Genomic DNA, 26104 nt, shown 5'->3' with positions numbered 1-26104 from the left:
TTCACCACCACTGCTATTTTAGGAATCCATTCATTCTTCCCCTTTTTGTCTTCTTTGTGCATTCTCATCATATTTATAGGACCGGAGAACAGAATTTACTTCTCTTTCTTTGTTTAGAATTTATTGTTTCTCTGAAGTCACAAGAACCAACAACTTTATATATAGCCATCTATTTAACCTACAGCAGTCTGGCTCCACCCATTCACACTGAAATTCTAACTGGTGTTTCAGCTTTTTGAATAAAGTGTAATATAGGACAACCAATCAGAACAGAGCTCATTTATTCTATATTAGTCTTAAAGGCACAAAAACAGGGAGAAAGAGAGGTTGGAAAATTGTCATCTAAAAATTTATTATGACCATTTTTGGTACTTTAAACCACACCAATGTTGTCAGTGGACCTCAGGGGAGAAAATAAAGTACAAGAAAAATGTAGGAATTTGGGCCCTTAAAGGGTCCACTGCCTTAAAAACTGCATCTTTGTTTTGTTTTTTTTTTGTGTTTTTTTTACATATCATACTTGGTATAAACAGATCGTAATGATTGAGATCTTCAAGAATTGGTATCTTTAATGTCTAAATTTGTATTTTAGCTTGTGTCATAGCAGTACCCATTCCCACTACTGAGAACACTGAGTTCAAAGTCATTATTTTCGTTGATTTGATGGCAGATTTATTTGATGCCATGTTATGAGTAAAACAATTGTATTGTGCGGTGTAGCCACCGTGTGTGGTTCAGAGTGTGCTGCAGATGCTGAAATCTTCTATTGAGACATCCAGCGACACCTGGGCTTTCACTTATTTAAACTGATCACTGCTATGGCACAAAGTGCACTATGACAGGGCTGTTTGTCTAATTATCTAATGAGGAAATCACTCACCTCTCCATTTTCAGGCAGCTTTTCAGCTGGATCATGTGATTTGGCGACTACACGCCTACTGAGCAGTCTATGCCAGCTGGCTGCGAGGAGTATGGACTCAATGATTAATTAATAATACCATGATGACAGTTTGAATTCATTTTGCATAATTGGAAATTATGGTTTCATTTTTTTGTGGTATGTCTAAGCAGGTACATAGGACTTCTTTGTTATTGCATCTGCATTTTTGATTGGGACACTTACAACAATAAGATATTTGTTCATATTGTTCAATAGTAATTAATGATTCAGAGACAGATGACTATATGCCTCTCTGCAGCCGATTGGAGTGGACCGTGAGCCAGTGGGATCTGTTTGTGGAGTCCCGGGCACAGCTGCAGGGCTGGTTGGAGCAGGTGGAGGCTGAGGTGAAAGGCCCTCTGGAGCCTCAGCTGGGTTTGAGGGAGAAAAGACAACAGCTGGAACGGCTGTGCTTGCTCTTGACCGACGTGGAGGACCATCAGGGAGCGCTGTGTTATCTGGAGGAAAGTGCGGCTGAGCTGTACAAACGCACTGGAGACCCCACCTTCAGGGAGGATGAGACTGCCCTCCTTAGGGCGCAGTTTGATGACGTCCGAGCCGCCACAGAGGTGACGTGCTGTGAACTGTGATGTCAAGTCTCAGTGCGTGTGTATTTCAGTCGATGTGCTTGTGACATTAAAGAAAAAAATAATAATAATTTACACACTCACCTTGACCTTTGGACATGCTTTTGTCAATTTATATATATATATGTATATATATATATATATATATATATATATAAAATGCCATAGAGTATCATCAGGGTTGCTTAACAACTATATGTTCTTTGAGGCAAGCCTGTGGTGGGTGTATAGAGTTCACAGTGCTAATTGGCGGGGTATAAGCTTCCATTGTTTGTTTAAATATATTAGTCTTGTAGTTCCATCTAAGAAAGAAAGAGTGTTATTTGCAAATGAAACTATTTCTTTAATTAGTGATTAGTGGTGCAATGAACAGAATTAAGTTTGCAATAAGATTGTCACTTTTTCTTTTGCAGGAGAGAGTCAGACTTTCAGAAGGTGTCGTTTTTGAGCATGAGAAGTATGTGGAGACAGTGCGAGAACTCACTGACTGGCTACTGTCAAAAGGGGAGGAGCTTCAGAGATGTTCTGACCCATCTGGTGACTCGGCCTCCATTCAGCAGAAGCTCACAGATGTTCGGGTGAGAAATTGGAAGAGTAAAATAAAGTCAGTTACGTGGACTTTAAATGACGTGTTCTGTACTACTTTAAAACCACTGCTCCGGCAATCTAAGACTGTATTACAGAAACCTCCTATCTTTAGCCCCACATTAAGAGTCAAAATAACATTTTTCACAAATTCATATTGCAGAAGCAAATCTTAATTTAGGAGTTAACACTTAGAATACAGTCTTATCTCGATAATTGATAATCATGTCTATTTCCAATCTGAAGAACACAGCTGAAACGTAATCAAGTAATCACATGCACATGTAAACATGTAAACAAATAGCTAAACAGCTACTCTTACTGATGTAGAAACATCAAAACACAATAATGTTTAATGGAGTTTCTGTTCTGCAGGTTCTGTTTCCATTTCTATCCATTTCTAAGCTGTTGTGTGCGCCATGTTAACATTAGTCCTCTTAACAAACAGCCACACATTCAACTGTCTTCATTATTCACCGCCATCTTTGCAATATTCTTTCTATTTGACGAGTTTTCGTGAACATTAACACACCAGGGTAACGAGAGAGAATGGTGGGGAATGCATATGCATATCTGGGATTTTGGATCGACAGACAAAAAAAATCTTATAAGTGAAGCCACCACGTTGCAATACAGATAAATTGCACATTATTATGCTAGTTATAGTGAACTTGTTATGTCTGATACAGTTGCCTTAAAACGATACAAATGCAGGGTTAAAACAGAAAGTAGAATGTTGCTCCGCTTGTCCTGAGGTTAGGACAGTGTTTAGGAAACTTGTCTAGTTAGGATGTTTCTGGAATATTCTTTACTTATCTGGAGGGAGGAGTTAGTATAACTTAGGATGTCTCTGTACAGCTAAGAATCTACAAACCTGCAAATCAGAATCAAAACTGGTGTTTAATGGCAAGTAAGATGCACTATATTGCCAAAAGTATTCACTCACCCATCCAGATCATTGAATTCAGGTGTTCCAATCACTTCCATGGCCACAGGTGTATAAAACCAAGCACCTAGGCATGCAGACTTCTTCTACAAACATTAGTGAAAGAATGGGTCACGCTCAGGAGCTCAGTGAATTCTAGCGTAGTACCGTGATGGGATGCCACCTGTGCAACAAGTCCAGTTGTGAAATTTCCTCACTACTAAATATTCCACAGTCAACACTTCTAACAAAGTGGAAGTGATTGGGAACGACAGCAACTCAGCCGCGAAGTGGTAGGCCATGTAAAATGACAGAGCGGGGTGAGGATGCTGAGGCGCATAGTGCACAGACTCACCAACTTTCTGCAGAATCAGTCTGAACCTGATAGAACACTTTTAGGATGAATTAGAGTGGAGACTGTGAGCCAAGCCTTCTCGTCCAGTATCCGTGTCTGACCTCACAAATGCGCTTCTGGAAGAATAGTTAAAAATTCCCATAAACACACTCCTAAACCTTGTGGAAAACCTTCCCAGAAGAGTTGAAGCTGTTATAGCCAACATCGTATTAAACCCTATGGATTAAGAATGGGATATCACTCAGGTTCAAGTGCGTGTGAAGGCAGACGAGCGAATACTTTTGGCAATATAGTGTATCATTACGAGGAATATGTCTTGATGATAGCACACAAACATAATAACAAGTTAAATTTATTATAAAGTAGGGGATAAAAATAAATGAAAATGTTAAATAGTGAAATTAAATGACAATTTAATTGCATTTCATCGTCTAAACCTTGCAAAATGGGGTGCTATAGGGAAATTGATAATGTAATTACATTTAATTGCATATGTCACATTGAATTGTACCCAAAGCAAAAAAACTGAAGAAGCTAATGCATGTTACCTCAACATAATAATCAGCAAATAGGAGGGGGAGAGGTTTCCTCAAAGCTCCTGTGGAACGCTAGTATAGAAAGATAAATCTTCAGTTTCCTTTTTCATTCACATTTTTCCTCATTCATTGTGAACAATATGACGTAAGAGGCTGTCTTTTTCTGGAAGGATGATGAAAGTGTATGGGGAAAATGTGAAAAGATATTGATCTACTCTGCGGGGTTTTATTTGGCCTTGTGTGTGTGTGTGAGTCTGTGCTTGCTGGAGAGAAAAAGAGCACATTTACTACCATGGACATTATTATTGCATGATATATTTATATCTCATAGTGAATTCTGTTTGCTGTGAAGCTGTTGTGTTTCAGGGTTTATTTGTTTTTGTGCCTCATGCATGCAGAATCTCAACAAATCTGTTGGGAGAGAGAAAGAGAGCATGAGAGAGAGGGGGATATAGAATGACAGGGAGGGACAAAGAGAGAAAGTGATAAAGGAGGGATGAAACTCTCCCATGATAACTAATTCAGGGAAGGAGATGCATTAAAAGGCTGAACTTGGGGAAAAAGTAACTTCAATATTAGAAACACATTCAAGCAGTCTTGCACTTCTGTTCACTTTACTGAACATGAGGTCTGATGCAGTATGTCCAGTTTTAGCCAGGTTCTTTTTTTCAGGTTCAAAAATAATTCCTTCTCATTGTAAATAATTAAAGAGAGCTCAATAGGATGTCTGTCAATTCCTTTTCGTCACTCTCCATGTTGTTTCATAGACAACTGACACGATGAGACGCATCTGGTCTGCAGTGGCTGTAACTTTTCTCTGGTAAAATTCAAAATGGAATGTAGCTGACTTGATGGCTTGCTGCCTGTGCTTTCTATAACCCCAATTCCAGTGAAGTTGGGACGTTGTGTAAAACATAAATAAAAACAGAATACAATGATTTGCAAATCCTTTTCAACCTATATTCAATTGAATACACTACAAAGACAAGATATTTAATGTTCAAACAGATAAACTTTATTGTTTTTTGCAAATATTCACTAATTTTGAATTTGATGCCTGCAAAAGACGTTGCTCGGATGGCAGCATATGTTCCTCCAAAGCCTGTATGTACCTTTCAGCATTAATGGTGCCTTCACAGATGTGCAAGTTACCCATGCCATGGGCACTAACACACACCCATACCATCAGAGATGCTGGCTTTTGAACTTTGCGCTGAAAACAATCCAGACAGTCCTTTTCCTCTTTGGCCCGGAGGACACGACGTCCATGATTTCCAAAAACAATTTGAAATGTGGACTCAGACCACAGGACACTTTTCCACTTTGCGTCAGTCCATCTCAGATAAACTCGAGCCCAGAGAAGCCGGCGGTGTTTCTGGGTGTTGTTGATATGTGGTTTTCGCTTTGCATAGCAGAGTTTTAACTTGCACTTGTAGATGGAGCGACAAACTGTGTTCACTGACAATGGTTTTTTGAAGTGTTCCTGAGTCCATGTGGGAATATCCGTTACAGAATGATGTCGGTTTTTAATGCAGTGCCGCCTGAGGGATCAAAGGTCACAGGCATTCAATGTTGGTTTTCTGCCTTGCCGCTTACTTGCAGAGATTTCTCCAGATTTTCTGAATCTTTTGATGATATTATGGACGGTAGATGATGAAATCCCTATATTCCTTGCAATTGCACGTTGAGAAACGTTCTTAAACTTTTGGACAATTTGCTCATGCAGTTGTTCATGAAGTCGTGAACCTCGCCCCATCCTTGCTTGTGAATGACTGAGCCTTTCAGGGAGCATTCCTCAACTTTCCCAGTCCTTTGTTGCCCCTGTCCCAAATTCTTTGGAAAGTGTTGCAGGCATCAAATTCAAAATGAGTGAATATTTGCAAAAAACGATAAAAATTGATCCATTTGACATTAAATATCTTGTCTTTGTGGTGTATTCAATTGAATATAGGTTGAAAAGGATTTCCAAATCATTGTATTCTGTTTTTATTTATGTTTTACCCAATGTCCCTACTTCATTGGAATTGGGGTTGTAATAAGTCAGTGCCTTAGAAAGCAGCATTGTCCACTTCGTCAGTGCTGGTGTTTTCTGCATTTTTTTCTAACTACATCACTATTGACACAGTATTGTGGGAAATGTAAGGCAGCAACATCATCTATGCTGCCTTCAAAAAAACAGCTGAATGAAGGAGCTTTAGCAGGCAGCATTTTACTCAAACACTAGATTTAGACATGACTCTGTGCCTTCCAGCCTCAAAACACTGTATGAGCAGACAGCATTTAGAATGATTCAGTCACAGCGTAAATTCCACTAGTGCTCCCCAGTGTCACATTGAAGCTGAGAGAATATTTGTTTTTAGCTCGTAGTTGCATACAGATCACTAATTGGCTCCAGGGATATTCAAGATGTTCTGTGGCTCTGAAAGTACAATGTGCATGTAGTCTGCAGCGCATTAAGCAATTTTTTAGAAAATTATAGGTAAATGACAGGCATTCTCATTTCATAATACTGTTCATATGTGTGTTCAACCGTAGGGGCTGTACTGAATGGTTTGATAACATCCCATGTACTCCCAAGTGCATAATAGTGTTTAAACTATTCAATTTAAACTATTATTTCAAACTGAAACCTGTAAAGAAATTATTTTCTAAGTATATTTATATTACATTACAAATAAAATGTAATCAAAATTATTGCTTAAACATAGTGTGAAAAAGACACCATTACTCTCAAGTCAACTGCTTGCCTGTGATAATCACATCAGTGAAGTAGCAGTAGTGAAGCATCTGAATACATTGAAGTAAATACCTTGTAGATTTTCTTTTGATACATTACTTAAATTACGTATTGTTAATGTGTTACCGCCATTTTACTACGCAAAACCTAACCTTACCCAACCTTACCCACAAACTAACCCTAATCCTGGTCCTAATCCTAAACTTAACCTCAGTCCTAAACCTAATCATCAGCCTTATATGTTTTTGACATATTACTGAGAGTCCATTAAGTGTTTGTTTCATCTAAAAATAAATAAATAAATAATAAAAAAATAGAAATAGCACTCAATAAAGTTTTACCCAAAATTTTCCTAGGTGCGAGTCACGACACACTCACGCACTCACATATTACAGGATCTCCACGAGAGAGAGCTGTTAACACCTGTGTGCCTCGTTGAAAGGGAGGAAACTTAACGCACACCTGTTGGATTTCAAGAATGCTCTGGCTGTTAAGTTGCAAATTCTGCAGAATCAGCTCTGTTTATGATAGATCTCTAGGCCATGCTGTCTAACCATGCTGTTCTCTTATTAACTGTGTTCCACTACAAGATATTAGACAGTGATTGAGAAAAGGGCTGGAAAAAAAGACTGAAAAACAGAATATAGTGGTTATCTTTTCTGCTGGAGAGAGGTGGTGTTCATATCAGAGATCGACTGTTTGAATAAGTAGGAGAGAGTTATGTAGGAGGAGAGATGTTTGTATCTTGTACTAGGATAGGACAGCCTGCTGAAGCGCGAGAGAAGCAGTGAAAATGTACATTTTCAGGACTCAGAGAGAAAGAGAGACAGAGAAAGGAAGTGGTGGAGAGGTAGAGGTGTTGTGCTGCATGTATGTTAGTGAGAGATGGAGGCAGAATGGCGAAAGTGCTGCCAGCCAGAAATAGCACCAGAGACAGCAGCAGTCGGATACAGCCAGCCGCTGACACCGCAGTAACCGTAGCAACTTTACTTCCCTCCCTCCCTCTCTCTTTCTCTCTCTCTCTCTCTCTCATTCACCCACTGTCCCTCTCTTTCTCTCTCCCACCCTCTCTGTCTTTCACACACTCTCTCCCCATCGCTAACTCTCCTTCCTTATCTCTCTCTCTCTCCTGCTCTCTCCCTCCCTTTCTCTGTTCTCTGTCCCTCTTTCTCTTTCTCCCACTCTCACTCTCTCCCTGTCTCTCCCTCTCTCTTTCTCTGTCACCCACTTCCCCCTCCCTTTCTCTCTCTTCCTCTTTTACTGTATTTCTCTCTCCCTCTTTCCCTCCCTCACTCTCTCTTACTCCCTCTTTCCCCCCTTCCTTTCAGGTACTGTCTCCCCATCTCTAACTCTCTTTCCCTGTCTCTCTTTCCTGCTCTCTCTCTCTCACTTCCCCCTTCCCTTCCTTCCATCTCTCTCACTGTCAATCCCTCTTTCCCTCCCTCACTCCCTGTTACACCCCCCCTTTTACCATACTGTCTCCCCATCTCTAACTCTGCTCCTGTCTGTTTTTCTGTCTCTACTACTGTTTCTCTCTCTCTCTCACTTCCCCCTCCCTTTATCTCTCATTTTCTCTCTTACTCTCTCTCTCCCCCTCTGTCCCTCTCTCACTTACTCTATATTATGGTCTCTCCCTTCTCTCTCCCTCTCTCTCGCTCTCTCTCTCTCTCTCCCCCTCCCTCTCTCCATCACTTTCCACCATCTCTCTTCATTCCCCCCTCCCTTTCTCTGTCTCCCTCTCTCTCTAACTCTCACTCACTCTCTTACACACACACACTCTCTCTCACTCACTCTCTCTCTCTCTTTCTGTCTCTCTCTCTCTTTCTCCCTCCCTCTCTCTCTGTAGGATCTCTTGGCTCAGTGTGTTTGTGAGGGTCGTGAGCGTTTGAGGCGTGTGCGTTTGAGCTGTGACAGAGCCGGCCGGCTGACTGCTGCTGCGGGCTGTGAGCTGATGGATGCTGAGGTACAGGCTCTGTCCCGCGCGCTGCAGCAATGGGAAGGACGGGCACTCAGCACCCGCGATGCCCTGGAGACAGCCGTCGCTGCAGCGACTGGCGCCGAGCGGGAGCGTTCACGCCTCAACGAGCAGCTGGAGGGAGAGATGGAGCGGCTGGAGGAGCGACTGAAGGAGTGGAGTGAGGGACTAAGCCGCTCAGAGAGGAGGAACAGCGGAACAGCCGCAGTGGAGGGATGGACTCTCGCTAAGGTAACCAACAGAGACTGCATGTATGTGAGAGAGAGAGCATACATGTGTAAGGGGGGAATGAGCACGAGAGTAAAGAAGAGAGGCAGGGAGAGAGAGTGTACGAGAGCAAGAAGGACAGAAGCAGAGAGTGAGAGAGTCAAGAGAGGAGAGATGAGAAGGAGGGAGAGAGGAGGAGGGAAAAAAGGGGAGCATGATGATGACACTCTGTTTTGGAAAGCTTTCACAGAGCCACATATTGTTTACACAGATCACATGTACTCCAGTTCAATCTTCACATGATTTTATAGGATAATATTCCACAGTATACACTCAGGCTGACACATGAACACTAATGGCTTTTAATCTACTCACAAAAATGACAAGTTATGCCTTTTAAAACAGCTAAAGCTGGTAATTCTTGCACATTTTTTATTTTTCCCTCATCTTCCTCCCTACTAGGGCTGCTTCAAAGGGGTAATATCATATATCATAAATGAGTTTCATTTACTATGTACAAATATAAAAGCTTACCTGTGCATTCCTCAGTCAATACACAGACTAGGTGAAAGCTAAGGTTTTGGAATGGAAGACTGTGCTGTTCCAAACTGTAAGGAAGCAAACGGATCATTGCAGACTTCAGAAGGAGCCATATGTCTGAAATGAGCAGCTTATGCTTGCTTATCTCATGTCCCTGAGCATTTCAGTGCTTTTTTAAGAAGCCACAATACAAGCAGCCAATCAGAATAGAGATCATATATATATATATATATATATATATATATATATATATATATATATATATATATATACACAGTCTTAAAGGAACAGACATAAGAGTGCTTTTAGACTCCTCCGCATGAGGCTGTCCAGATGATTAAAACAAGCCGTGAAGATGTTGTCTTTAAGGACAGCGGCTGGCATTCCAAGCTTCTTCTTTTTCTTTTTTATCTTCCATGGGATAATTTTCATGAGTCCCAAGCCTCCTTCTGCCGCCCCCCTATACCCCCACCCCCCGCCTCTCTTTCTCCCAGCCTGTGTTTCCGGTGTCCAGACTTGTTTGTGTTAGGCACTCGTTTACGCGGCTCAAGCACTTCAACATCTGACAGCTGAATCCCAGAGAGAGGGAGCAAGAGAAGGAGGGAGGGGGAGGAGAGAGAGAGAGAGAGAGAGGGAAGGAGGAAGAGAGTGAGCGAGCTGTGCACATGTGTAAATCGGGGGGGAGTATTGCAGCTGATGAAGTACAAGAGAAGGGAGGAGAGCGAGAAGGAAGAGGAGGAGAGAGTGAGACTGGAAGACGCAGGCAAGCAGGCTTGTAACGGGAAGTGTTCTGCAGAGGGAAGAACGCGAGGAGAGTGTTTCCCTCGCTTTTTTTTCGTTCAGGAGCGAGTGTGCAGGAGAGAGGGAGGAGGGAGAGGCGTGAGAGCGGCTGTGCAGAATCTCAGGCATGCTGGTGGAAGAGAGAAGGCGCTCGGCACTCTTTCCTGCCTCGCTTGTTCCTCTCCCTGAAGAACAGAGGCGCTTTTGTGGAAGCTGAGACCCAGCACGCTGAATGGAGCTATGTGTGTGTTTTGGTGTGTGTGTGTGTCAGGAATGGCATCATGATGCAGAGATTCGAAATTGAATTTTTAATGCTGCAAGCGTGTGTTTGCAGATCTTCATCTATTTTCTGTGTGGGTGTGTGTGTTTATGTGTGGTTGTCAGGGTGTTCTGGAAGGCCTGCATGCAGCTGAAGTAATGGAGGAGAAGCTGAAGGCTCAGCTCAATGAGCTGTATGGATTTTCAAGTGATCTGGGCCCTCAGTCGGAGAGAGTCAGTGCTCTCATCAAACTACACAACAGGTGAGACACACACACGTGTGCATGTGCGCACACACATTTGTTTTTATATTTGCTTTTATGAGGTCAGTATATGTGCTATATAACATAGTATTTATTATGTATAGTAAATGTAATGGTATATAGTACAGTACATGTTCTGTACTGTACTATATACTATATATACAGCCAAAAACAGCAAAAAATTGAAAACTGAGAAGTAAGTGCTTATGTTAAGCAAATAAAAATAAGCACCATCTTTTAGACTCAATGGAAGTCTAAAAGTCTAATTTATGGAATTCATCCATAAATCCTGGTTAGACTATATTTCTACTAAGCTGAAAGTCAAAGTGTTACACTTTCCACCTGAAATAAGCCATCATGAGCCAAGTCTGCTTCCCAAATTAGGCAAAAGAAAATCAGAATTTTTTGCTTTCATCTTTTATTACCTTCACAAAAATTAACAAAAAAGTAAACAAATGTACAACTTGTACAAAACAAAGTACATGCAAAGACCTTCAAATAACATCAAATGCTATCTCAGTCCGTGAAGTAGTTTAAGAGGAGGCTGTTTAAAACGAGCTAAATAAACATTATTTAATATCAAAACTGCTGACACAATGACACTTTGAGGAATGACCATCTTTAGTTTTATTTATTGCCTTGATATCATGTTTTTTAAGTCCAAAGTGGCACAAATGTATTATATATGTAGGTACTTATATAATTTCAGTATGTCCAGATGTATTATATGGATCATGTTACCAAAATGGTTCAATGTCAGAGTTCAAAATACATTTCAGACTTAAACCGTTTGCTTTTGCTTTGCATTTTGCCTTGAATGACCCTGTACCTGAATTGTGTTTAATTTATTTAAAATAAATGATTGAACATTCCATATTGTCAATACCAAAACAATCAAAACTCTGCCAATACTCATATTCCATGAACAGGGATGCTGCCTCATGTCCCGCACTAAAATGCAGGAGTGTGGATAAATTAAGGCTCCGCCTATGGATTAAACTCTTTATGTTGTGATAGTGACATGAAAGCATGGAACAGCATTCTTTTAACAATGTTTTTTGGTTTATAAATGAAACTCATAATAAGTCTAAATCATTCAGCTTCACTTTAAAAAGAAATAAAAAAGATTGAAATTTAGGGATTTAGAGTTTGGGATAGCCCAATTAAAGTACCTTATAAATGGTGATTTTGTATATATTTAACATATTACTATTTCATTTAATGCCTTGAGTTTAAAAAGGTCATAAACTTAAATGTAAATTTACATAACCATTGTAAATTTAAGATATGAGTTCTTAACTATTTTTATTATTATTTAAGTATTTTTTACTGTGGGACTGCATTTTGAACTAATTTGTTAGAATGGTCCGTATGTAAGTACCATACATGAGTCCATATACTAAGTACCTAGATGTAATGTGGAACATGTTCCACATGTATTATGTATATCGCTGTATATGTCACTGTCAAAACCAAACCCTTAACCTCCAACATGCAAAGAAAGTATAACCTTAACTTAAAAGGGAATTCCACCAATCTTTCAAAATTTCTGGATAATTCAACAGTTGTTATATAAATAAACTCAAGAGTGGTTTGATATAAAATTGTTCATTTGTAGGGAACCTACTCAGTTTCTTTACAGTGGTGCTGATAGGAACCACCCCAGTATATCTTTGTTTGTTTTCTGAGGGTTTTTTTAATGTTGACGGTAGTAAAATCTATACCTCAGTCTGAACTTTTTGCCTTAGCCCTCATTCATCCCTCCACCATGAATGGATTCAAATACATTGATTAAAATGCATTTCTGACCCACATTTTATCATAAAACTACTTTAAAACAATGGCTCAGACACTAGGAAGTGCATTCATAACAATTGAATGTAATAGCTTTTTTCTATAAGTGAGTTTTTAGAGGCACTAAACTCCTCAGACATCACCACCGCTGTGAACTCTTCTGACTCTGTAGGTTTCTCTAAAATAAAGCATTTCACACTAAACCACCCTGAATTATTTTGCTTACATTTAATTTTGCAAAATTGTTGAAAATTCGTGGAGTTCCTCCATTCATGATGGCCTGTTTATCTTTACAAAATGTATAGGGCACTTTTAGATGGTTTAAAGAAGAGGGATGAGCCTTTATGAACACTGTGACATGTAATATGGAGATGCCCACATTAAATAAAAATATGTTTAATACATTTTATGTATGTAATAAATATATGCAAAAGATTTTTTTAGGTCTTTTCCTAAATGGAATTTTGATCTTTTGATTGATTGATGATTTAAGCTAGCACCGAAAAACAAGATTTCTTTCAGTTTAAAAATATCTAGCTTTTGTAAAAAGCTTTTTACAGAGTCAGAACTATTTTGTTGACTAGTCCTGAAGATGTATTAAAATAAAGCACACACACACACAGATTTGTTGATGGCATTACAGGATCAAACTCAAAAGGGTGCATTAGGAGCAGAGATGAAAGACAGACGGGCACGTGCACTCACACACCAATACACACGTGTGCACCGTGTAAGATCCCCCACATGTTTTGTGTTGCTGGCAGCCCTGTGCCAAGCCTGTGAGGAGAATAATGTGTGCGTGATCTGGAGGGTTCTTTACACCTTTATGCATGAGTGCTCTGTGGTTCTCAGAAAGGCAATTAAAATGATTTAGGCTGTATCATTATTCTCTCATGTGCCTCATAAAGAAATGTAAACCGTTTTAGATTGAAGTGCTTATGTGGATTGCAAACCTGGAAATGACCTGTAAATTGTTAGTTTTCCAGTCATTGTTTGATATAAACAGCGCTTCATATGTGCTAAATGCTAGATGAGGTCTCAGTTAATTTGCATCTGGCTGTCAAGCAGGCAGCTCTGCCTTCATTAGCATGCTTTTACTTATTTATTTATTTATTTAATTTTTACTTACAGCCAGAAGAACAGCAGAAAACCCATTGCACCTTTACCGCACTGCCCTCTCTGGCCTCATCAGAATTCCTGTGTGTGCATGTTTGTGTTTCCTGTGTGTTTTGCAGTGTTTTCACTTTTTTTGATGCCCATGCGCTTCCTATGAGGGAGACTATCATTGAAACAGATGCTCACCTTGCAGTATCAAACCTTTCTTACTCCCTTTCTCCTTCTCTCCATGCGCTCTTTCTTTCACCTTTTCTCTTTCTCTCTCATCTCTCATTCTCTCTCTCTTTCTCTGTCTGACTTTCTTGTCTCGCTAACCTCATCTCTCTCTTTCCATCTCTCTCTCGCTGTTATTTTCATGGGTTCAATCTCTCTCTACATCTTTCACTCTCTCTTCCTGACTCTCCTATCTCCCTCTTCTCATTCATTATTTCGCTTCATCTCTGTTTCTTTTTATCTCTTCTTTTTTTATCTCTGTCACTCCACCAATCTCCCCGCCCCCTGTAGCCTTGGCCTGCGTGCCTCCAGAGAATGTCAAAACAAGGAGAAGCTCCTCGAACAGCGTTTCCGGTCCTCACTACGTGACTTCCGTCAGTGGCTCGTCAACGCCAAAATCTCCACCGCCAAGTGCTTTGACTCTCCACACAGCATTCAGGAGGCTTCTGGTGCCCTTCAGAAGATTCAGGTGAGGGCTGAGCGGCTGCTCAGACATTGCCTTTGTGGCTAGAGGCTCTTGGCTGAAGGCCAGACTGGCCACGGCAGGTTACCTCTGTCTCTGTCAGGCAAGACTGGCCAGGTTTTGACAAAGTGAGCCCTTTCACAGGTCCCACGGGCCACTTTATGAACCCGCCAAATAGCCAAGGACATGCCAGACGGGGCTATTTATGGCCTCAATTAGGCCAGCAGAAGAACTGGGAACATGCTGGTGAAAGTGCATGGGAATTATGTGTCTGCTCAGTAAAACACACAATGCCTTGCATGTTGACAACTGCATAGAGGGAAAACTAATAAGGAATAACAGTGTAGATTTAAATATTATAAACTACACACGTTAAGGTATTTTTAGATGTTTTATGTAGTATAGACAGCACATTAAATTATGATAATATACTGGGAGGCTTTTTCTTTTTTATTCTTGATAACTTTAGTATAAATATTTACTGTTGTTATACAGCTTTCTTAGTTGTTATAGAGTCATCAGCTTAGTTCATCATTCTGGATGCATTTTCTGAAATTAGTGAAGTTGTAGCGCATTAAAATATTGGACATGAATGTAAAAAAAGAAAAAACTAGTGTAGGTAGAAGAGAGCAGCTGAAAGAAGCAGATCGATACACAGGCAGAGGTAGATCAGGAAGGAAAGTGTGAGAGAAATGCAGGCTGCTCATTTTTTATTTACTGTTGTCTACATCTTGAATGTAGAACAATGTTTCTGCCTGACTGAGTACCCTCAGCTACCAATATGGCAGCAGACAGGCATTAGCTCATGCTCAACTGCATCTATACCATTTGAGGGAAAAAATGAGTGGAAGGAGAAGAATCATGAGCGCTTCACAGATGGTGGGAGATCCCTGCTGGGGGGGGCTGTCAGCGTCTGGACGTGACTCATCGGACTTAGTGCCCTTTGATCTGTGATCGTCTGCCCATGTCAGATGAGTGACGTTTTGCCCGTTGTGCACCACAGGAGTTCATGAGTGACAGGGAGCAAGGCCAGGCCAGATTAGACGCCGTTCTGGCCCACGGGGAGCAGCTCAGCACAGTTGTGCCGGCCGACAGAGTGGAGGCGGTCAGGGCCAAAGTCAGTGCTGCCAGCGATGACTGGGGGAACCTAATGGACAACCTACAGCAGAAAGAGACCTTATTACAGGTAGGGCTACGATTAGTTAGCAGTTTCTTGTGTGACTGGCAGTGTTGGGTCTTAGTGGACTACATGTAATCTGGGTTATGTAATCTTATTAAAAAATCAAGCATTTATGATAAGTAGCATATCTGAGAAAGTATGCCCAATTAGCTCACATATATTTTTGTAAGGATTACAGATTTGATGAGATTCATTAAATTAGATTAAACTTTGTCATTGTGCAGAGTACAGGCACAGAGCCAATGAAATGCAGTTAGCAAAGTGCAGTATTATTTACATATAAAGTGCAGAAGAATGGTAGAGTGCTACAAAATATAGATATGCAAGTATAAATGTAATATACATATATACAGAGGGAGTGGAGAGGGTGCAAATGTATGTTGTATGTACTGAAAGAGCAGCATATGTAAAAGGATAAGTATTCGGAGTAAAACATACAGTAAATGTCTGTGCAAGTATGAGTAGTACAATAATCATCAACAAATCAATCCTCAGTTTTCTGACTTTGCCTATAATCTTCATTATAGCTGTTTCATATGTGTACGTTATGTTGATGGGCAGCTTATTGTTACTTTACTGGCAGAATTTCATTACTGTTAATAGTCTGAGTTGTGTGGATATTCTGTACTCTAGGAACTCTAGGTCTATGGGATTTATCGGTATAGGAAAAATGAATGATATATTCACAAATCACTAAATCATCCTCTGTGTTAAACAAAACTGTTCTAAACCCGATACATTTTCCCATGCTTACATTTTTCTTCCGATGTTACTGCATTGTCTGAATTGAATGAATGAAGTTGGTAAAGAGTTGAAATTTGAATATTTTTATTTGTAAGATAAAACTGCTTTGCATAAGACTGACAGCCTCTCCAAAATACCCTGTGCTAACCAGCACGCTTTGTCAAATCAGGTGGTTAAGCTCTTGTGACAGTAGTAGCTTACAGTTTGTGTAGCTGCCGTTGTTATATAATAGTATATATACTATAATGAAGTTCAAAAGAAAACTTACTTTCATACAAAGTCATTTTACTGTGCATGAGTTTTAGCTTGCTTTTAGCTTTTTAAGTTTATAAAACAGATTATTCAGGATAAATGTACCCAGGTTTAGAACATTTTGTTTACTACAGGAGCGTCATAGCAACGGTGTTTGAAAATGCCTTTCATTTTTACCATACACAAAACCAGCTAGGACTTAAAACAGCTTTAGAGAACTGTAGACAATAACTACAACTAATAATTTAGTGCTCCGTTTTCTTACATGACTGAATACATTTGTAGGCACATACTGTGTAATCAGTACCAGAATACATTTGTGACCTAAGTTTTAATCTTAAGTAATCTACCCAACACTGGTGTCTGGTTGCTTTGACTTTTTTGCTGCTGCCATCTCCTGCTCTGCACATCAAAGCATCTTCTCTGGCATCTCTACAGTATGAAAAGATGGTTTGTGTGCAAGCGTGGTGCCAGTGAAAGAACAATAATCAAAGAAGAAACACAGAGCATTAGCATATGAGTCTGTTTTTTTCTTTCCTTAATAAAATCCCCCCTTGTATCTACTAATATGCAGGGTCTGCAATCTCGGATGCAGGAATTTGAAGAAAGTGTGCAGCCACTTCAGGATTGGTTAAACCGAACAGAAGTCACTGTACAAGAGAGCAGCGCTCGCCTCCATGACCTTCCTGCAAAGAGACTGGAGCTATGCAAACTCCAGGTACTGAGCCCAGTCAAACAAGTGCTCTGCTCTCACCATGCAGTTTACACAGATGCTCAACACATTTCCCCAGCCTGCTACCTGCATTTCCTGTTTCTATTTAGTGTTTATGGAGAATGCCTATGGATGTGGTGTGTATGTCAGGTAATTGGGGGAATAAATGAACTGAAATCCTGTCATCATATATTCTTCTTCTTCTTCTTCTTCTTCTTCTTATTATTATTATTATTATTATTATTTTAGTAGAAAAGAGATGCAAGCTTTGGTAACTGTACTGTATAATTAATTAAATGATTTCTTAGAATGAACATAGATTGTTTATTTAATGGGTCTTTATTTCTGTTTGGACAGTTTTATAAAGTTACCATCGGCATGAGGTGATGAAATTACCTTAGTCCTTCAGTGTTGATTCAGCTGAATCAAGCTTTTGACACAATAGAGGATTAGACTGAAATCTAATTAATTGTGGTCTCTGAGAGCCTCGCCTCCATCAGACTTCAATGAGCCCGATAACAGTTACAACACAATGACGAACACGACAGATAGATAAGAACTGTAGAAGAACATGCCAATTTTTTCTGATCTCTCAGGTCCAGTGTCTTTTTTTGTGTTTCATACTTCAATGCTTTGCCAGGCCTTTTTGTCTGCTCTGTTGGTAATTACGTATCCTGCAGCGTATCTAGATGGCATGTCCAGCAGTCCTCTTAACGATAATCCTCTCTCTGCTCTTTCTGCCTCTCCCTCTGATCCACTCTCCTTCTCTTAATCCCTTTACAGAGTGCATCCATAATGGATGCTATGTTCATAAGCGTTAAATAGTTTTTTTCTTTCGTATTTTTTTTTTTTTTGAGGGGCCAGAAAGATGCTTGTTCAGCACTTTCTGTAATTGCCTGTCCTGTTTTTTTTTTTTGTCTTCTTTTGTCAGTGGATTATACACTTGATTTTTATCAGATTTGATTCTGATGTTGTTCATATCTGTGTCTGGGTGTTCTCATGGCATGGACCCTCCTCTCATTTCTTTTCATTCCTGCTTGCTTGTCTTGTTCCTCCCGTGCCCTCAGTCCGTGCTGGAGGAGATGTGCTCCAAAGAGCCAGATCTGGGAGGGCTGAGGGAAAGAGCTCATAGCCTTTGGGAGGGTCAGGCTGCTGGGAAGGGATTTGTGCACCGAGTCTGCCAGCTAGCAGCACGCTATCTGGCCCTCAGCAACAGGACTAAGGTAACCTATTTAACCCACCTGTTCATGTCACCATGGCTTCATTGTGCTGGCACAGAGTGTGAGTTAAGGGCATCATAACTAGAGACGTACCAGTATAGATTCTTTGGGCAGATAACACTAACTTATGTATAATAACAATAATAACCATAATTGATGCATTGTTGCAGTCGATTCTGATATCAGTAACCAATTATTTAGATTTGTTACATGCAGAACAAGTGCAAATGTTGCCTGCATCAGGAATCAAACATCCTACAGTACAGTGATATAGTCAGAAACCATGATTCATTTATTTAATTTCCAGTCCGAATAAATGAAGAACAAGTTATTTTTGTTTCATATGTTTGTATACATATAAGATAATCCACTGGATTAAGGGAGAGTGAAAGGAAAATAAGTGGATAAAACAGGTGTGTCCAAAACTGGAGTTCAAAAATGGCTTGAGTTCTAGAGTAAACGGGACAGCTGTGCAAAACCTGGAAAAAAACTCAAGCAATCACTATCAGATAAACAGTACCCTAAAGCTTATTAATGCATGTTCGAGACATATGAGTTCACTCCTATATACAGTTCACTCTTGCTTCATATCAGAGAAAAAATACAGGGGTTCCTGTCCATCTGTCCATTTTCTAAGCCATGTATCCTTCTGGGTTGTGGGGGAGCTAAAAATATAAACCTAAATGATCAGTTTAATTATCAAACGTTATTCCAGTATCACAACAGTAAGATTAATTTCATTTTCCTGTTTAGATAAACTTCGGTTTCCTCCCACAGTCCAAAGACTGCATGCAGACCTGAGGGAGAAGCAGCTTAGAAAATGTGTGTGTGTGTGTTCAGTTTAAATATATATTGACTACTAATATGTTGTGCACCCATAATTATAATATAATTTTGAAAAATATATAGTTTTGTGAAATGTTCTATTTGTCCAATTTCAGTTTTGCTCGATCTCCCACAGCTAATTTTAACACCTGTTACATACACGTGTAGAGAACCGCTTCACTGAACACTAAATCCTGAGATTTAGCCTCTATACAGCATACATTTAATTATATGCAGAGCGTGATGTGCTCCTACCTCAGAATAGAGGTGACCTTTAAAATGGTTTTGTGCGTGTGACTTGCATCTTGTGTGATTCATTTTTTTCTAATGAAGAATGCACTTCAGTGGCCAACCTGCCCACCCTCTACTGAGGTAGTAGACTCTAACAGACTAATGAAAAAAATTTAATCACCTGTATTTGTTCATCTAAAAACTCAAAGTTTGTACTGAAGTGTTTCTGCCTTTTTATTTATTTTGCCTTTCGGGGACTAAAATCATTTCATGTACCATCGAATGAATTTCCGTTGACTTTCTTCTTCTCATCCTGGCCTGTACAGGAGAAAGTGTCGAGGATAGAACGTGTAGTGGGGGAACACCAGCTCTTCTCCCAGGGTTTGCAGGAGCTTCAGAGTTGGGTTTTAGAAGCACAGGAGATCCTTGAAACCTGCCAGTCCGCTACAGCCAATAAGAGTGTGCTGATCACCAGAATGGGCCAACTCGAGGTACTTCAACTACTTCAGTTCTTCACAGGACAATACACTAACCAAAAGCTCTCCCAGTATCATCAAGGGACCCTCAGGCAGTCTGCACTATTGCTCTATCCCTAAGTGTTGCTAGTTGTTTTGGAGAGAAAATCTGGACTGTCTATGGATCCATGAGGGCTGGTTTGAGATCCATTGCCTTAGATGTTGCTTAATTTTCATGTTGTCATGTTACCAGTCATTATGTTATTTATACATGAAATTCAGACAAGTTGCTTTAAATGAGTGGTCAGATTACTGGTGAATAGATGGGTATAACAGTATTGGGATGATGTTTTAGGCTCTATTGACAGCTCGTCAGGAGAGGGAGATTCAGCTGAAGATGCTCATCACAAGAGGGGAGGCGGTCCAGAGAAACACATCTGCAGAAGGAGTACCTGTGGTCCGGAAACAGATTCAGGATCTTAAAGATTCTTGGGATTTGCTTCTCTCTGCATCCATACAGTGCAAAAGGTCTAGTCTTGATCTTTTTTTCTGTCATGTTTAAGTTTCTTTTTTTAGTCTACAACCCCATTTCCAAAAAAGTTCGGGCGCTGTGTAGAACTGAATAATTTTATTGTTTTTTGAAAAATATATGCCCATTTTGAATATGATGCCAACAACACATTTCAAAATACATTCAAAAACCATTGGGGCATCAGGCATGTTTACCACTTTGTTTCATCACTTCTTCTTTTAATAACACTCTGGGAACTGAGGAGACCAGTTGCTGTTGTTTTGGAAGTAAAATGCTCTCATTCTTGCTTGATATAGTATTTTAGCTGCTCATTAGTTCAGGGTCTCCTTTGTTGTATTTTACATTTCATAATACATTTAATAATTCAGTGAGTGGCAGGTGAGTGACAGGCAGACCAGTTTAGCACCTGGACTCTTTTGATACTGAGCAATGCTGTGGTAATACATGCAGAATGTGTTTTGACAATGTCTTGCTGAAATAATCAAGGCTTTCCCTGAAAAAGACATCATCTGTTACAGTGTCCATGATTTCCAAAAAGAATTTCAAGTTTTAAAACGGATGCTCTGTTTATTCCCAGTCATGTTACTGACCTGTTGCCAATTAGTGACCAGGTGTTTTTTTAGCATTGCACAACTTTATCAGCCTTTTATTGCCTCAACTTTTTGGAACATATTGTTGGCATCAAATTCAAAATGGGCATATATTTTTATAACATTTTATATAACAATTATATAACAATAAAATTTCTCACTTTCAACATTTAATTTGTTGTCTTTGTACTATTTTCAATGAAATATAGGCTTTTAAATTATTTGCACAACATTGTATTTTGTTTATATTAACATTTTGCATAACATCCCACTTTTTTGGAAATGGGGCTGTATATTTTCCAAGATTTTAATAACTTTAGGATTGTACACTGTGTTAAGTTCATAAACTTTGGATATTGTTCTATGAGATTAGTAATTAATGGTTAGAGTCAAAGTGATTGTAGAAATACATCCACAGACCTGGCTGGGTAGCGAGTTAGTGAGATAATAGTTTTAACTTAATGAACCTGAATCTGTATGTCACCTGCAGCCAGCTGGAGAGTGCCTTGTCTCACTGGACCAGCTATCAGGAGGATGTGAGCCAGTTTGAGGGATGGTTGGAACGAGTGGAGGATAGTCTGGGGAGCACGGATAAACGCTATACTGAGATGAGGGACAAGACTGCCAACCTGCGCAGGGCTAAGGTGCATAATGCAGTTCAGCTGTATAACACAACCTGCCAGTATAGATGGCTTAACATTTGTATCATATATAAAAGGTTACTCTCTGTATCATCTAGGATTTTGTTTAAACATTCAAGGTGTTTGCTTGTGTGTACTCTAAAAGAACACCACACAGCTTAAACTAAATTTAAACCAGAACCAATTCTCAATTACAATTAGACAGAAAAATGATGATCCTTTTATGTTTTGTTCGGAACAGCTGCTTTATGAAGAAGTATTGAGTCGCTCCAGCCCTCTGGACACCATTGCCACAAAGGGTTCTAATATGGCTGAGAACTCAGCCACCCAACAAGAAGTTCACAAGCTCAGTGAGCGATATGAAGCCATCAAAGCCAAAGCCAAGGTATATATATTTAAACTATATGAAAAATAAAGCACAGTCTTATGTAAAAAAAAAACAAAAAAACAAACAACAAAAAACATAATTTCACATAGAGGTTTTAATAGGTCAACAATGATTACAACAATAAACAAAAAGAGTTGTCAGATGAATCCAGCTTTAATGTAAGTACAATCCAATATTTGGGTTGTTTTGATTCTGATGGAATGCTCTTGGGTGCAAAACCTGTTCCTGTGGTTTTCCAGGCTGCAGTTAACAAGGCAGAGGAGCTGGTTCTGGTCCATCAGGAATACCAGCGGGGTCTGCACATGTTTGAGGACTGGCTAGAGCAAGAACAGAGCAATTTGGCTCTCCTTTCACCCCTGGATGGAGATTTGGACACGCTGGGGAAGACCCTGAAGGAACTGCAAGTGAGTATAAAATCATAAATTGTGCAGGTAGTGATGACTATTAACCGTTACTCATGATGTTAGCTGTAAGATTAAGAACACATTCAAATCCAGAAAATGACAATTCCTTTGTGCATGTTGAATTTTAAACTAACTGGAATCCTCAGATGTCTTACCTCAATTGTACTGGTTTACCTTTAATGTATGCGAAGGGTGCTTTGATTGTAATTGCTTTTTCAGATGCTGCAGTCACGTTTTTCAGAGGGCCACACGTTACTCAGATCAGCGCTGACTAGCCGTGAGCAGGTCATCCCTTGGGGCATCCCACAGATTGAGGAACGGGCACTAGAGACAGCACAGAGAGAGTGGCAAGGCTACCAGGACAGGATGGGGGATACAAAAGCCCAAGTAGAGCAAACCCTTGTGAGACTCCAGAAGTTAGAGGACTGCTTCCAGAACCTGGACCAGTGGCTAGTTGACATTGAGCTCAAAGTGAGGCTGCGAAGCCACCGACGCTCAGATTCCACTACTAAAGACATCCAGCTGCAGCAGCTGCTGGTGAGAGGATTCTCTGCTGTGACTGTGATTTTGGCAGGTGTTTCTGTAGTGGGTATTCCGTCATTTGTTCTGCAATCTGTACCCAGTATTACGGTTTCTGTTATTTGTCAACTATTGTAGACTAAAAAATGATTTGTAAATGCAAAAGGGTGTGAGAAAATGAATGTGTGTTTTTTATATATACAAACATATACATACACACACACACCCATCCACATACACATACACATACACAAACATATATATGTATAAACGCTTAATTCTTGACCCATTAACTAAAGCTTTTGACTCATTGCTACAGGTTGCTGCCACATGATTGGCTGCCTGATTTATATATGATGAAATGATGAGTGAACAAAAAAGTACACATCCTCAACGGAGAACACACTTCTGTACATTGTATTGGTTGTGACATATTTTATACATTTTTTTCTTCTAATAACTTAAACTCAGTGAATAACAATAATTATACAGTAATTTAGCAGGAAATGCCGTATTTAATTGGTTCCCTGTAGACTGTATGTTACCTTATTTTCACTAAATAAAAATCAACAAAACGTTATTTGACAAGGGGTGTTCAAACTTTTGCATGCAGCTGTGTTTATATATTACTATATATTTTATCACTTTATTTTCTCACAATACGAGTGATGTTAAGTTTCACGTGTCCACTTTCTCTCTCTCTCAGCGATGGCAGACGGAGGCTGGACAGAAGCAGTCAGAGATGGAAGGACTCAGTGCTCTTGCACAGCAAATCGTTGAGGACACCCATGTCAGTGCCAGGGTCAGCGCAAGGGTCACTCAGCTGACTGCCCGTTACCATGCTCTGCTCATCCGCATGCAGGTGAGCAAACACTCTTTTGTTTTCATAGATCATTTTAGAAATACTTGGACCCAAAATTAATTAATTGAATCAGAATGTATATTTATTGCCAAATTAAGCAACTTGCTGACAACTGCATCTGGCTACATAATTACCAGTAAATATGTATTAATTTGGTTAGTTCTGGGGGCATAAAACTGAAATTGACATTTTTTGTATAATGTTTCCTCACCAGTGCACTTAGTACCATCAGCGATTTACACATAGTCGTTGTACAGTATATTTTTCAAGATTTCTCTCTCTATGTTGATTCTAGTACTATAGATTCTTCTGCCACTCTACACTGATGAGTGTAATTTTTCAGCTGTCTGAACTCTGTGAATTGTCCAACCTGGCAGAACAACCCCTCTTTATCCCCTGTCTCCCTCTGGGAAGACAAAAAGAGGAAAAAACAGCAAAATCGATGTCTGTCCAACATACGTGGCTTAAGCTGGTAATTAAACAATAAAGGAGCCATTCTTTTACTTCTGTGCTCGTTCCTGCCACTACTGCTGCCGTGGCAACAGAGGAATTGATTTTTACACCTGCTGTAACACCTCTCTCTCTAACACACTTCGCTCACACACATCCACCCACCTTGCGCATTATAGGAGTGTGTAATTATTCACCGAGAAACGACAGGCTGCCACATGCTCTGCAGTCGCGAGCTGTTACCTCTCTGCTGATAGGTGTGTGTGCTCAGCACTAAGTCTTAATTGGAGTTGCATGCCAGAACATCTGGATTTCAGTGTGAAGTGCTTTATGCATTATGACAGAAAGAAATGAAAAATCAACAAAACAGAGTCCTCTCAAGTATGGCAATAAATGCTCAATTCCCAGTCTCTGAATAAATATGAAAAACTCTCTTTATTTGCGAAGCCCAAATGTAGAATAAAAGTTCAAATTGGCTGGGCTCAGTTGGCACTGAAATGTTTGTTTATGTAAAATTTATTTGTGTAGTACCAGAATCATTTTCTGCTAAACGCTCCAACACGCAGGAGACTATCAAACAGCTTCAAGAGGAAATCACGAGCATTGCGGAGGCTCAGAGCACCCTCAGGACCTTCTCCGACTGGTTGAGCGTAGCAACAGCGGATTTCAGAACAGTCAGCGAAAACAAGGAAGCTCTGGACCGTACCACTATGGAGAAAAAGATGAAGAAGCTGGAGGTATGCCACTAACAGTACATTACCGTTTCCTAAGTGCCAAGGCTGGTTTTTTTGTAGCTATGTGCTTTAATGTAATTACGCAGGGATATAAACGAATAACTACTGATTGACTGTTTGACAAGTGCTGTCAGTTTAAAAACTGTTCATTTTATTTCATTTCCAGTAAAAATAGGCAGATTCATCATTCAAGCTGAGGAATGTTTTTGAAGTGTAAATGCAAGGGTGCAAAAGACAGCTGGTTCAGCGTTCAGCTAAAAAAAAGTGCATAACAATAGCACAACTACAGCAATGTACCATATTAAACATTCACAAGCTATAAGACAGATATCTGTTTTGTCCATGTTCTTCAAGAGAAAGTCTGATTCATGGCAGTGTGAATACATCACACATAGGTTTGTAAAATTATGAAGAGCTACTGAGGTGCACTGAGCCAAAGTTAGCCTCACTCATGGCCTTCATGTTTGTTTTGGCTAGCAATGAATGATAAACATAATTTTAGAACTTTTAAATATAGAACTTTCAGTAGCTCATCATTAAACTATCAAACTCAACCACTAAAGGGCCAAAAATCTCAACCGTGAGCCAGAGAAAAAAATGTATATTTCATCTTTAAGTAATATTGTGCTATAGCCGAAAATGGTCATTGTTTATTCAAAATACACAAAAACTTAAGCAGTAACATATATGCACTTGTAGTAGACCATAAAATATTATGTGAATACTTGAAATATTTAAAATTTAAATGTCCCCAAGAGCTAGGTATTTCAAACATGCCTATTTGCTTGAACTAGACATCTGGCATCCTTTCTTTTTTGCAAGGTCATCAATACTTGGGCTCAATTTCTAAGTTAACGTTAGGTGTTTATATTGATTGAGCTGCAGCTGAAATGTAACTTGTGTGTTTGGTGGTGTGACTGGTGTGGTGTTGTGTAGAATTGTGGTATAACCGCTGTCCGATAGGTTGTTGTTGGGGCAGGAAAATCTGAGTGCACATTATGATGCAGTGCATGCTGGGGACTGTAGTGCAGCCCATTTTGAAACAGGCTAATATTGATAGAAAATGTAAATAATTTTGCAGATAAGATTGC

The 26104-nt window shown here is 39.7% G+C and overlaps 1 protein-coding gene across 4 annotated transcripts in view; it reads left to right on the top strand.

Moving 5' to 3' along the window:
- The window catches only part of syne1a (spectrin repeat containing, nuclear envelope 1a), a 177222-nt gene that overhangs the window by 66397 nt on the left and 84721 nt on the right, over positions 1-26104 (top strand). For 2 of the 4 annotated variants that reach the window (XM_037537434.1, XM_037537435.1), the window contains 16 exons: positions 1200-1509; positions 1941-2105; positions 8512-8871; positions 10552-10688; positions 14103-14280; positions 15278-15460; positions 17025-17168; positions 18230-18385; positions 19765-19929; positions 20249-20421; positions 21506-21659; positions 21898-22041; positions 22284-22448; positions 22668-22985; positions 23674-23829; positions 24846-25016. In XM_037537434.1, the coding sequence (XP_037393331.1) occupies positions 1200-1509; positions 1941-2105; positions 8512-8871; positions 10552-10688; positions 14103-14280; positions 15278-15460; positions 17025-17168; positions 18230-18385; positions 19765-19929; positions 20249-20421; positions 21506-21659; positions 21898-22041; positions 22284-22448; positions 22668-22985; positions 23674-23829; positions 24846-25016 (3079 nt within the window). Of the gene's footprint in view, positions 1-1199; positions 1510-1940; positions 2106-8511; positions 8872-10118; positions 10422-10551; positions 10689-14102; positions 14281-15277; positions 15461-17024; positions 17169-18229; positions 18386-19764; positions 19930-20248; positions 20422-21505; positions 21660-21897; positions 22042-22283; positions 22449-22667; positions 22986-23673; positions 23830-24845; positions 25017-26104 lie in introns of those variants that run through there. The other 2 variants (XM_037537437.1, XM_037537436.1) reach the window with 2 other exon arrangements.

The sequence above is a fragment of the Pygocentrus nattereri genome, chromosome 4, assembly GCF_015220715.1.
Source record: "Pygocentrus nattereri isolate fPygNat1 chromosome 4, fPygNat1.pri, whole genome shotgun sequence".
Lineage (NCBI taxonomy): Eukaryota > Metazoa > Chordata > Actinopteri > Characiformes > Serrasalmidae > Pygocentrus > Pygocentrus nattereri.
Note: the sequence above shows the minus strand (reverse complement) of the source record. Positions and strands in the feature narration are given on the sequence as shown.